General features: G+C 39.1%; 1 protein-coding gene across 1 annotated transcript in view; it reads left to right on the forward strand.

Moving 5' to 3' along the window:
- The window catches only part of LOC139724567 (axotactin-like), a 52,996-nt gene that overhangs the window by 2,575 nt on the left and 36,365 nt on the right, over window positions 1–14,056 (forward strand). Inside the window, exons 2-3 of the mRNA XM_071635698.1 lie at window positions 10,109–10,489; window positions 11,613–11,750. Coding sequence (XP_071491799.1) covers window positions 10,109–10,489; window positions 11,613–11,750 — 519 coding nt within the window. The remainder of the gene's footprint in view (window positions 1–10,108; window positions 10,490–11,612; window positions 11,751–14,056) is intronic.

Consider the following 14,056-nt stretch of genomic DNA (forward strand, 5'->3'; position numbering starts at 1 on the left):
CTTCTTATTATGTATGTATCAGAATTTGTGGAACATTTCTAATGCCTGAATTGCAAGGGCGACATCTTTTATTTGGAAATGAAAAAGAAGTCCTATGGTTCATTTGTGCATTTGTATGTCTGCATATACAGCTGCCAAACAATATCACCAGCATGCTTAATCTTCACGATAGATTTTGTCCTCTTCCTCCTTTCTTTTTTTGTCAGAGTAACTCCCCCATACTACTCTGCAGTTTGATCCTGAAATAACAAGCCATTCCCCAATCGGAGTTAATTCCCCGGCTGCGGTCGGTTGTTGCGCGGCACCGGCGTTAGTCATATCTCGTTTCGCTGCTTCTCAGCAGTGACGACACGTGGCTTGAGCCCCCGTAGGGCTGCACGACGACTCGGCTATCATACGCTGCATGGAGTTGGGGGAGGACTGCTTCTCGTTGAGTAAAGAACGTTGTGATACTTACACAGCTACCGTGACTGACTCTTCTCTTTTTGCTAGCAATTTGCTGGTGTAACTGAATATGCACCCGGTGATTGTGTCCCGTTTGATTTAATTTTCTCGTCAGTGTACCTGCGTGTTGCTGACGTACTTTCTTCACAATGACTGAGCGTCAGTTTCTCCTCCCCCCTTACATCTATCTAGTCTTGCTTACCATAAATTTCCCAATCATTACAGATGACCATGTACTAAAATGAACAACAGCCTGATAATGATAAAGCTCATCTGCACTAGCTTCTGAAGGAGATTCATTATCTTACAAAATTATGTCTTTACGACTGTGAAGTGGTAGCATTTTCTTTATGTATATAGATATGGAAAGTGGCTGAAAAAATGCATTGTTGGTGCTTCAAAGAAATTATGTAGACATGATATTACGAATTCCGCGTATTCTAAAGAAAAGAAAAGTAATGTGAAATTTGTAATGAGTAGAAAAAAAAACCCCAACAAGATTCGCAAGACATTGACGTCCTGCAAGTTGTTGTAGGGGTGCTTTCTCGGAAGTAGAAGTGTCATGTATTGGATATCTATTCAAAAGTCATGATTTGTCATTCATTGGTTCTAAATGCATGAGAAAGAAGGAAGGTTCCCCTGTATGACTTGTTGAAGAGAAGAACTGTGATATGTTTCTGTCAGGCTTATTAGAAAGTTCCAGAGTTCTGCATTGATCAGTCTATCAACATTCATATCAGATGGTAGGCCCTACAGTAAATTCATGACATACAGATGATTTCATTTTTTTGTTTGCCTTCAAAGATAAGAAATATCTTGTCTCAGACGTTTAAAGTCTGTAATATTAATAATGACATAAACATTTGGACCTTCTAATTCAAGCCAGCCATTGATTAGTTTTACTCTTATGAAATGGAGATACCAATCAAAATATAACTTGGTCTAATTTTCCTTCATTTCAAGTTGTTTTCCTAAAAACCTGACAACATTACCCAAACCCTCCCAGCCCCACAACAATGTCCTGGATGTGCCCTTATCCAAAGTCTTCTTGCCCCTTCCCAAACTCTTTCACAGCTCAACATTGTCAAACTCCTGTGCCCCCTACTGGACTCCGTCATAACCCCTTACCCAGCTCCTTCCTTATCTAACTTGTTTTACCTCCACACCCAGCCTGGTCATCCCTTGCCCCCTTTCATCTTCTCTTAGCATCCTTACAAACCCCCTTTCTATTCCAGCCCTTACCTCCACCTCTTGTTTGGCTGACGCTTCTCTGTTCTCTTACCAAATACTATTCTCTTTACTTTCATTCTCATCTCTTCTCAGCCTTCTTCAAAAAATCCTTCCCTATACACCTACCACACCATACCCCTTTTTAAAAAACTTTTCATAACCCCATACCAAACTTCTTCTCTCTTACTAAACCTTTCCTTGGCTCTTACCCCACCCTAATCCTGTCTAACCCCCTTTTCAACTTTCCCTAGCCAGCACATAACCCTTAAAGATGTGAGTGAGACTAGGTGTGAGTATACTTGGGCAGGCGTCTATGGGAAATGTGTGCTATAGCAGAATCACCATACTCTCAATGGGTTAACAAACTCCTTTCTCTCCTACCAAACTATTCCTCAGTTTTTTTTAGTGACCAATTCCTCCTTATCCCCTTTCTCCATTCCTGCCCCCCTCACCAACCCCCTCTCTACCCCATACCCAACCCCTTCCCTCAGCCCCTTTTCCCCATCCCCACCTCCCAGGGGAAGTGAACTTCGCGGTTTAAGCAGTCGCATCCTGAAACCGTCGTCGAACTATTGTTTCCCCCCCTCGCCGGCCCGTGCAGGAAGTGAGCAGTTAGCACTAAATGTGACTTTCCTGACGCCATCTTGTTGTGTGATTTGTTTTGTTGTATTTTTCTTTAACCATGGCGATAATGAGCTGCTAACTGTACCAATGTATTATGATGCTGTGACTCAACTTGTGTGTGATAAGAATCTATACCTTGACTCTTTCTGTGTCTCAGTTGTATTTCATATACATTAACATAGATTACAGTGCATTGATGCTTACCATCAAGGTGTGATTACGATTTTCACCCATTTTTTTTTTCATACATATGATTGCACAATGTTTATTGTACTGTGCATTAGTGTGCAGGTCAAGTGAAATCACATTTTCAACTTCAAACTCTCTCTTATCATCATGCATTAACTACTAGAAGCATGTACACTATAACCGCAAGCAACTGGGTGCGTGTAGGTTTGATGTGTTTGGCATGCAAGCACACGGTGTGTAAAGATATATTATTATATCAATTTGAGGCATTGTGATGGCCCATTTAAAATACTTATCTTTGTATATTTGCCCTAGTTATGCCAAATGCTTTAGCATGATGCTTTTGATGGTCAACTTGATGGTCCTTGAGCAATATTTCAAGTAAAATGATTTTATGCCCATGTTACAACAATATCTTCCTTAGATATGAACATTAATTTAAAGTGAATCTTCACTACATCATTTTGTTCAATTTTTCAAGAGCATAGCTCTTCCTTAGAAGTAGGGTGAAACCATGTCTGTGGACTGTTTGTTGATTAATTTCCAATACAGTAGTTTAATGAGCTTGGATGCTGAATGTAAGGCTAGCATGGACTGTTACCAACACCCCTTGAGTCTTGTGATAGCAACCTAAGGAGGGTTAATGTAATGTAACCACTTGGTCAATGGACGGAGTGCTTTTACATGACAAGATCAGTGTCTCAGTTACATCTTGTTCCTATGCAGGTTAAACAATGATGGTGTAATGATGTATACGCCGAATATTTTGCGAGGTTTTTATTTTCGCGAATTTCGCGAGTCAGATGCTATTCGCAAAATTAAAGGCACGCGAAAATATTGACTCTGTTTGCGTGTACATTTCTCCGTTCAGCTCAGGACTCCATGATTGCGAATTTAACCACTCGCGAAACCGTCGGGAATTCCCGATTCGCGAAAATTAGACTTGCGAAATATATGGCGTATACAGTACTGTACATAGTCTACCCTCCAGTCTCAACATTAATCAAACCTCTCACAACTGGTTACCATACATTTGCCAATCCTGACTCAAAAAGGAAGATACTTAGGTTTGCAACAGAAGTAAAACATGACACTTATTTCTAATTGGTCTACTGAACTCTAAAGAATAAAAACACAACAACATTGTTACTACACCAGTCTAGATCATACTGATGTTTTTCACCCTGTGCCAAGAAGATCGGTTTTGAGCCAGTTCAGATATTTAGATGTACATAGAACATAGAACGTAGCAAGACCAACAACTATGACTAACTAAACCATTTAACCCTTTGAGGACAGTCTGATTTTGCGACAACACGCATTTCCCATGGATACTTGCCCGAGTATGCTCGGGACTCGTCCTCAATGAGTTACTCAGGATTCGTCCTCAATGGGTTAAAATGTGTTGTAGCTGTATTCATGAGAAAACAAAAAATTTACTTTGACAGTGTTTTATAAATATCTTCTCTCTTTAGCTTTATATGCCCATTTCAATGTTTAATGTGCTAACATTCAATGTGAAGTTGTGCTTTATATGTAAAAGCAATATTGATATAAAAGCTGTCTGCTAAAATATTCCTTTTTTCATAATTGTGATTTACAACTTCATATGAAAGATGAGACAAAATTAGATTCAAAAGCTTTGAAGCAAAGGAAAAGCTCTCGCAGAACTGATATATGCAGTTGAAACATTTCCCTATGATGGGATAATACACTTTAGGGGTTTACAATGTACTCTCTTTAGAATTGAAAGTTTTTAAAGCAATACTTATAGGTGTGGATACATTATCACGACTTTTACAAGAAAGTAGATTCACACATTAGTCAGAAGAGAATGTAAATTTGGTGGTACCGTTGTAAAATGATGATCAGATGAAACATATTTCTTAACTGAGATGTATCCTCTTGTGTCTAATTGAGATACATGTAGTTACTGGGCAGACAGGCATGTATGTTGAAGGGTGGCGGTTGCTACTGACATCTCCCTGGGGATGAAACGGGATTAGCCCCAAGATTAGTCCCGGGATTTCATCAGCAGACGGGGAAGAATTGGTTCCAAGATTCCCTGATACCATTTAATCTCCGACCTCTTGCCTTCATCCCCCGTGAATGCACTCCCTGCAAAGGGTGCTGCAGAAAAAAAACTGATTATGGACTCTGGACCTCCTATGTGCTTTCACTGTTTTTCTGTCTGTCATCCGAGGCTGTGTTAATGGGGTGTTGGTTAACCCGTTGAGGACGAGTCTTGAGTATATTGGGGCAAGTTACTATGGAAAATGCGTGGTGTAGCAAAATCAGCCCATCCTCTACGGGTTAACAGCACAGATCTTACCCTGTAACCCATGGGAACATGGTGGGTCCTCTTTGAAATCTATGGAGATTTCTTAATGTTGTGGGAAGTGGGTTAATCCAAAACCTTATGAGAGGTTTATCTTTAGCTTTGCCCAACATTCTTTTCATAATGCTTGATATTTTAAGAGTTTGGTTGCAAAATGGCGTAAGTGACAGTTTAAAACATTTTAAAGCAAGTTCCTCACATCAGAAAAAACATGATAAAAACTTTCCCAGTGACATCTCTCTGGATACATTTCAAAATGCATTAATGATTAAAATATCCTATATTTTCTTATCATTTTTCTTTGTTTTTAGCAGCTTTTATTGCATATATATCTAAAATAACAAGAATGGAGTTGACACATTCTGCAATCAAAGTCCTCATTCATTCCAAACATGCTAAGAAATATGAAAGATATGGCTAGTATGTAGAGTGTAGAATGTGATATTTGCAAAGTGCCTCCTTAGGTTAGAATGTCCTTTGGATGTGGCACATATATTTTGCAGCTTGCACACTTTTTCAGTCTTTTTTTGCACTCAATGTTTTGTGCCTTTGTTATGCATGTCAGGCTGTTCTTCAGTCTAGAAGTTGAAGAACAATGATTAGAGGAGAAATGAGTGACACAATCTCTTTCATCTCCTTACAAAGACATCCTCCCCTTAGAGCAATTGATGAATAGATAATGAATAGAATGAAACCAGTTTTTTGTACTCTGCCACAAAGCAATGGTACCTTTTGCCTGCAGAGAACCACTAATCGGATTCCATGATTCTGGGTAGAAGTGGCTCAGCGAATGAAAAATTCACAGCTAGGCTTAATTCTTTCACGGGATGGCGTGTAAGATGGCTTGTTCGGTTACAGAAACAGCCACCACAGATATGGTACAGTAGAGTGCTGTGGGAATAACTCCTGAAGAGACGGCAAGGCAACGGTAGCGCCATATGTATAAATGAATTAGCACATGGCGTACAGCTGTCATGGCCTAGTATTAACACATCGAGACAGTTGGCAGTATATGACTCTTTTATGCATTTTAGTCATTTAACATCCTTTTCATCTTAAGTGTCATACGATGCTGCTGCATCCAGTTTTTTGGAGAAATTTACTCACTCGAAATATATATCAGAGATTTAGAACAGGAAAATAATGCTTAGAACGAATATTCTGTGTAATGCAAAAATATAACAAGATTCATTGTTTGTTTATCAAGCGATAAAAGTTTGAGTTTTGTGGTCAGTGCTGGTGATGGGGATGTCATGGAATGATCCCATAACGCTGCATGGTAAAGAGAGTTCACATCATAGCATCACAAAGTGACAAAGACAACTGAACATTATTCATGATACATTTGCCATACATCCTGTCATCTTCTGTATTCTAAGTGCTGTTTTTTCCTACATATTTGTGCATTTTACACTTTAGCTTATATGTAGAAAAAATATTCCTGTTTCCATGACAACCAGTGCTCGTATCCATTTCTTTCACATGAAAGTTTTCTGCATTAAGATATGAGAAGATGAAAAAAAAATCCACATTTGTATCTGATAATGAACATTCTTCTCATCTAGCCTAATTATCCAGGATTATGCCTTAAATTGTCTATTGTCTGGGTTGAGATGGGATGCCCTGAAGTTGAGAAGTGCATCTTGGAAAGATGCCATCTTTAAAAATGCTGTAGTTATGGCGGGGGGGGGGGGGTGGTGAGAGATATAGAGAGAGAGGAAGAGAGAGAGGGAAATAAAAAAATAGGGTAAAGAGAAAGACAAGTAGAAAATACATTGAGAGAATAAGAACAACAAAGTCGTATGAGACCAAAGTTGAGAAAAAGAGAGAGAGAGAATTAGATGGATGGAACAGACTGAAGGTGAGGAAGGAGAATCAGAGGAAAATAATGAGATGGAGAGGGAGAGAATGAATGAAAGACCAACAAAGAAAACACAAAGATAGAAAGGAAAGAGAGGGAGAGAGGAGAGGGAGATATAGAGGGAGAGAGGAGAGTAAGAGACAGAAAGGGTGAGAGAAAATAGAATGAAGGAAATAGATAAAGAGGAAATATATAGAGAGAATGAGAGCAAGAGAATCAGATGAGACAAGAGTTGAGACAGAAAAACAGATAGAAGATAAGACAGATGAAAAAGACAGAAAAAGACAAGGTAAGTAAGAGACAAACGACAGACAGAGAGGGAAAAAGAGGGAGAAAAGGGCAGAGATTTGTCAAAAGATTCAAAGACAAAGAGAAATAGAGAATTGAAGGACAAAGATAAAAGAGAGAGCGAGGAAATATTCAGATGATACTTTGGCTAGGAAAAAAAAAAGCATGGAAGGAACATATCTATTTCCCAACCTATGGAATGAATATTGAAGAGATCACATTCAGGTGCTTAGGCTGAGGATGGCAAAGAGAAGGTCAGTCAATCTCCTCACCTGGGGCTACAAGTGTCTAAATGGTGATTTTCAGCAGCCAAAATTAGCAACTCTCAAATTCTCTGGGACGTTGAGGCTATACGGTGGTGTCGTCAATACTCCGGGTTAAAGGGAAGGATCCTACACAGATGAAGCATAATTTACCACCACGACATGTGATTTCAGACAATACATCGCTGTTGTCTTTTCCTGTTATAGCTTTAGGATAAGATGATGCCTCTGTCTGAAAAAGAAGTGTTAGGATATTGTAAGGTTTTCCCTATTTTACTATGAACTCATATGAAATAAAAGATATGTTATTCTGGTGTCAAATGTTGTCATGCCATCATTTTTTATTTTGCTTAACATAAGCAATTTGGAATCAATATTTGTTGCCATGCTGAAGATTTTGTAGACAAGACTTTTATGCATTTCTCAAAAGTGGGGGAAAAATAAATGGAACTTTGTTTAGGCTATATACTTTGGAACTCTTATAGCAATGTTTATGCACATGATAGTCTGTGTATGCAATATGCTATGGGCATTGAAGATGATCATGATTGAATAATCCATTGAAAATTTATTGAAAATATTCACTACGAAATTATTCATATTACTTCATTTCTTTCTCCCCAACTCCAAAAGAAGAAGAAGAAGAAGAAGAAGAAGAAGAAGAAGAAGAAGAAGAAGAAGAAGAAGAAAATAAGTGATACTCTGAGCTAGTTCAGTGTCGAGTAAAGTGAGGGCTATTTTTCCTCAAGTACAACTTATTTTATTTTTTTAGGTGTAGTCCATCCAATAAAGGTATTTCCACAACCCAAGTTGATTTATAGAGCTCTGTTGATGGGAGCTATGGATGAGATTCACATGGCTTCTTACCAACCAACTTGGACATCTCTTCTAACAAGGACGTTGTCATGGCGACCGCATCAATGGGGGAAAAAAAGTCTCCCGACAGAATCCTCCAATCCATCATCATCCATCTCATTTCTGCCAAATTCTGTTTCAATTTTCTTGAATGACCTGACCGGGAGGATTGTGCTGATGTATGAGAAGCCCCTCTTAAAATGCATGCTGGCATTCAGTCCCTTCCCCAAAGTCAAACAGGGTGTCTGTTATCTTAAGCTGAATATCTGCACAACTCTGTTTTCCTTTTGCACCAGAGGAGGAACGACCCTACATCAGTGATTCATGATGAACCCCAATTGAATAATTCGAGTGAAGGTCCCATAAGTAAAGTGTCATGGCTGTAGTAAAGGTTGGGCTGAGATGATGTCGGGAGATCATGGAGAATTGTGGCGATAGAGAAAGAGAGGGAGAGAGAGAGAGAGAGAAGGAGAAATGTGTGGTGAGATAGAGATAGACAGAGGAATATATAGAGATAGACAGAGGAATATAAGGAGATGGACAGAGAAATACAGTCAAACCTGTCTATAGCGGCCACCCAAGGGATACGGAAAAAATGACCGTTATAGACAGGTGGCCGCTATAGACAGGTAATCCAACTTTGTGTACATTGCCTATACATGTACATGTATCATCGTTGTATACATCTATAAACACTTACATGTACATGTATGTGTGTACGTATGCACACGTGTGTATCATGCATAAAACAATGCCGGTGTTCATGAAATTGTTGCACAGTACCGTATACGTAGCATGTGCACAGTCATGAAGAAAACTTAACACTAGTGCATTATTGGGACTGAATAAGTGATGAATGCAACGGTGGCGATCACTGAATGTTGCCCAGGAATGATTGGCACGGGTAAAAAGCAGAAAAACACGCTGAATTATCGGCTCGGCTACGGCTCCATCAGGTTTTTGGCCGCTATAGACAGGTTAAAATCTACCACGGGAAACAAAATTTGTGGCCGCTGGCCGCGTTAGACAGGTGGCCGCTATACACAGGGTCTTTAACATGGCTTTTCTCTCGGGGGGATTTTTCAGTGGCCGCTATAGACAGGTGGCCGCTATAGAGAGGTGGCCGCTAAGGCAGGTTTGACTGTATATAGAGATAGATAGAGGAATATATAGAGATAGGCAGAGGAATATATAGAGATAGGAAGAGGATTATATAGAGATAGGCAGAGGAATATATAGAGATAGGCAGAGGAATATATAGAGATAGACAGAGGAATATATAGAGATAGACAAAGAAATATATAGAGATAGATAGAGGAATATGTTGTTCTTGCCTGAGATTATGCTTTTTGACTGACAAACTTGTTCTGTATGATTATTCATACTTTGATGGACTATGCATGTATTTGTCTGTTTGTGTGTGTGTGTGTGTGTGTGAATCTGACAGTCTGTCTGTCTCTCTTTGTATGCATCAGTGCAGTGGATGGATGGATGTTGTGTATATATTTGATACTCTTGTAAAATTCTGATTGTCATACACTTGCAGTGTAAAGATTCTTCTTATTTGCTATTTACATGTTGTGTAATAGTCTTGTTAACAATTTAATAAAATTTGGAAGCAGTACACTTTGCTTTAATGTAAAGGAACTGCAATGTAAAGTACAAATTCAATCTTAGTGTCTTTATGTGGACATGAAAACTAAATAAGATGCCTTTTTCAGCTTGTCCAAAAGAGCAGTAAGCACAAAATAAGCATAAAGAAATTGTACTGTGCTGATAGGTAGAATCAGTCAGAGCCTTACCATAAATTGATTTCCTAGGTTAATCTGTATCGTAATCTATCAGCTAAAAAGGTCTGATGAGGTATATGAGGAACTTGCCCCGAGGATGCAAATTGAATAAATGATATAGTAGATTGAATAATGAATTGAATGAGATGGAATTTAAAATAGTTCTCTGCAATGCACTCCTCGGTTCAATTTGATAACAAATAATTTTTTTCTCCAACTCATTTAGGTCTGTCTGCCTTCGATGAGTCTAGTCTGCCTCGTAGCTTTGACCGCATGATGGGCTGCATTAGCAATGTCCAGTTCAGGTGGACAGTCGAGGCACCCCAAAGCAATGGCTCCGCCCAAAACCCCGCCCCAATTGCCAACACCGCTGCTCCGCCCACCCAGGCCCCAGGGGCGTCGACCGCCTCGCAGACCTCTCCCGCCTCTTCAACATTGTCGACACCTGCGCCAGAGGAGAGCACAGCTGCGGCAGCACCTGCTTCTAGAGGTGATGGGACAGCCACAGCGGCCAGTAACACTGAGAGGAGTGGCTCCCCAGCAACGGGCGGGGCAGGGGAGGCCAGCTCCACCCCTGCACCAGGCGAGGTTCCCATCTCCTATAGAGGTACACCCTTATACCTCACATCTATCTGCTTGTCAAAAGACAACTTATTCCGTGGCAATAAAGAAGTCTCTGAAAAGATCCATCTTTTTGACTCCAAAAATCACAAATCCCTGACAGTAGCACCATGGACATTTCTGCCCTGATTGCTACAGACAACTTTTCTTCAATTAGACTCAAAATTGTCTCTGAAAAGAGAGTGTCTTAGGGATACTTGTCAAGTTCTTCAGCACCTGAATGTAGTGATCTTTACTGTACTCTTTATTGCAGCACTATTCACTATGTCAGTCAGATGATAGCATTTGTTTCAAATTTTTTTTTTTTCGACCTTACATTCTATGTTATATTATCCCATTCTGTGTGCGAACCTGGCGGCCTGTGTGTTAGAAAGTCTATGGGCATTTCAGAATTCAGTATGGAATGGGTTATTATAATTATGTAATTCCAAAGCTTCAAACCTACTCTTTTGTAACCATAAACTAGTGTAAACTAAAAATCCATTTTCGGTTACTCTTTTGGTGCTTTTGTGATGCAGGGTCACATAATAATAATAATAATAATAATAATAATAATAATAATAATAATAATAATAATGATAATAATAGTTGATATTTTTAGAGTGCCTTTTCCACTGGATACAAAGTGCTATGAGATATCATCCCTGGTCACCATAGTAGATAAAATATATACAAATTACCAGGCAGTGACAGTACAAGTCCATTGCATAGAGATATCAAATTGATGTAACATATTGTCATGTATTCATTTTCCTGTGCTTGTAAGGTTACATTTGAAGAGTTTGTTTGCAAAAACCGATAAGTCCATATTTGCCAAATGGAGATATTTGTGATTAAAGGTCAAGAAAAATAAAGAGAATAATAAGAAAAATTTTGCTTCTTTTGGCTATAACTTCAAAAATGTACCTTTATATGTAGTGACCAATATATCATTTAAAAGGTATTATTTTGTACTTCATGACAGAGACCGTACTTCAAAATCTCCAAAGTTTGCAAACAAACTCTTCATTTTGACTACTTTCTTCCTTCTTTCTTTTTCTTCCTTCATCTCAATCTGTCACTCCTCCCTGTCCCATATCCTCAACATTCCTCCTTATTTGTTCCTCCAGTCATGGTTGAGGATGGATGCATCAACGGATGCGATTTCAGTAACCCGTGTATCCATGGCGACTGCGTCAATCACTATGCCTCCCTCTCCTGTGATTGTTTCATGAGTGGCTATGAAGGTCCCACCTGCAACAAGGAAGGTAAGAAAAGTTGAATGGTAGACTCTGACAACACACTGTGTATGACATAATATACAAGTATTTAGCAAGTCTGATTTGTGTGAATTGGGACTTCCCAATGATTTTGTGAGTATGGTTGAATTCATGATTGTGCACTACAGTCATGGAGGGAGGAATGTGCACCTGCGTGTTGCATTTATGTCAGGATCCGAGTTTGTATTTTCACATACTGTTAAATTCGTGAATAGCATCTGACATGCAAAATTTACATAAGTGAAAACCCTTGAAATTTGGCATATATGGCGTCTGTGTTCAAGAGATATTCATGTCTTCAGATACTCTTGCTGAATTGAAGTTGAATTTCATTGTGAACGAGCAAAAATACTGATGACAGTCAAGGGATAATAATGAAAATGATTATAACAGAAATAATGGCATTGTTGAAAAGAACTACTTTTCCCCCAAAGATATAGTATAAAGGAAGAAATATATCATCTGGACATAAAGAGATTAAGAAAGAAATAAACAGTGGTTTGGTCAAATATCTTATAACCTGTCAGTGTGCAGTGTTTAACTTTAGTTAAGTAAATATATATTACCTTCATAATACTATATGATAGTGGTCCTTTAGTGTTTAAGGGAATAACACTAGTAAGAGAGAGAATAATTCTTTTAATTTGTGCACATCACACCCAACACAAATTTTACTCAGTACAACTCAATACTCCCTCTAATTTCATGTATTTCTGATACCGATGTTGATATTATAGTATTGTACATCTCTTGTATTCTCATGTATATAATCACATCGCTATTTATACTGCTTTGTTCTTTGTATGGATCCAAACAATACGTATTTCCAGAAATTGAGAGTAAATTGAATCAAACTGAAATAAAGCAACAAAGATCCTAAATTGAGTACATGCAACATTGAGTGCAACATTTCATCCACAAAGAGGATTTCACAGACCTTCAGAGGGCATGTATAAGCCCAAAAGAAAAAAAAGGGGACTGACAAATTACCTTCCTAATGAGGCGTCCTTCTTTTGAGACCCTGTACTGAGAAATTCTTCCACGATACTGCACTCGGCTGACTAACTCAGAAACAATGTGTTAATTCTGGATGCGTGAGCGAGAGCACAGGGGGAGTGCTATTCCAATTATAGTTCCACATCCAGGGTAGATGACGGAAACGGGAGGGCAAGTGTGCCGTCTGGAGTTAAAAATAAAAAAAGAAGTTCAGGTTGAATGTCGATCGAGAGAAGCCTGGGAATGCTGGGGGAGAGAGTTAAGACGTACTAAATTAAGGCAGGAATAGTAGAATGAACATGCGTCTTATGGGACTTGTACTCCGTGCACAAAGGAGACTTTTTGAATATGGCACGTTCGTAATTTCATTTTGCTTTTTAACCTTACCTGCCTTTTAAAGTCACAGTGCTATGCTAAGCTTTTCAAATCTCTTTTGTATAAGATATAATGCATTATTTGAGTTGACTGTAAAACTGCAACAGCGCTTCAACTTAGTCACAATCCAGCTTCTGGGATTAATGTCTTATACATAACATCTGACTTTCAGCATACCACATTATAAAGGAGGAAGCGGTTAGAGCCATGTATATACTTGATAAGGTAATAACCTTCACAAATTACAATTCTGTTTTTTTTTTTCATTATAAAAAGAATAAGTAGATATAAAAATTTATTCATCAAGAAAAAAAGTAATGATATTAAATGACAGAATAATCCACAGTCTTCATACTGTGGTGATGTTTGTCAAATTGCAGTGAATCTCATTAACCCATTGAGGACGAGTCCCGAGTATACTCGGTCAGGGGTCTATCGGAAATGCGTGTTGTAGCAAAATCAGTCCATCCTCAACGGGTTAAGATGGTTTTAGTGTCAAATTTGATTCATTTGCATAGAAGAGAAGAGAGAGAGCCTGGGACAGAAGGAGGAGGAGGAGGAGGAGAAGGAGAAGGAGGAGGAGGGGGGATTGGGATTGGAGAAAGGGGAGATTAGAAGGGTACACAAGTTTATAATAAAGTTTAGAATAGATTTATGGATGGGGAGGGGGGGGGGGGAGGAAGGGGCATGAAAGATGGTGCTGGGAGCGGGAGGGGAATGAGGGTACACAGATTTTTTATTTTTTTTATCAGACTAGTGCAAATGGGGTAAGACTATCAGACATTGCCTGGGACTTTGGCACTTGTGATCGCATAATTAGCCGCGATGTCATCTGACCTGGCCTCGTGTGTGCCAGCAGTTCGAGTCAGCGGCAAACCTGCGTTGAGTCAGCGAACCAGGTTCCCCGGGGGGTGTTAGACACG

This window comes from Diadema antillarum, unplaced genomic scaffold, assembly GCF_040938485.1.
Source record: "Diadema antillarum isolate AM-2024a unplaced genomic scaffold, OU_Dant_1.0 scf00000221, whole genome shotgun sequence".
NCBI lineage: Eukaryota > Metazoa > Echinodermata > Echinoidea > Diadematoida > Diadematidae > Diadema > Diadema antillarum.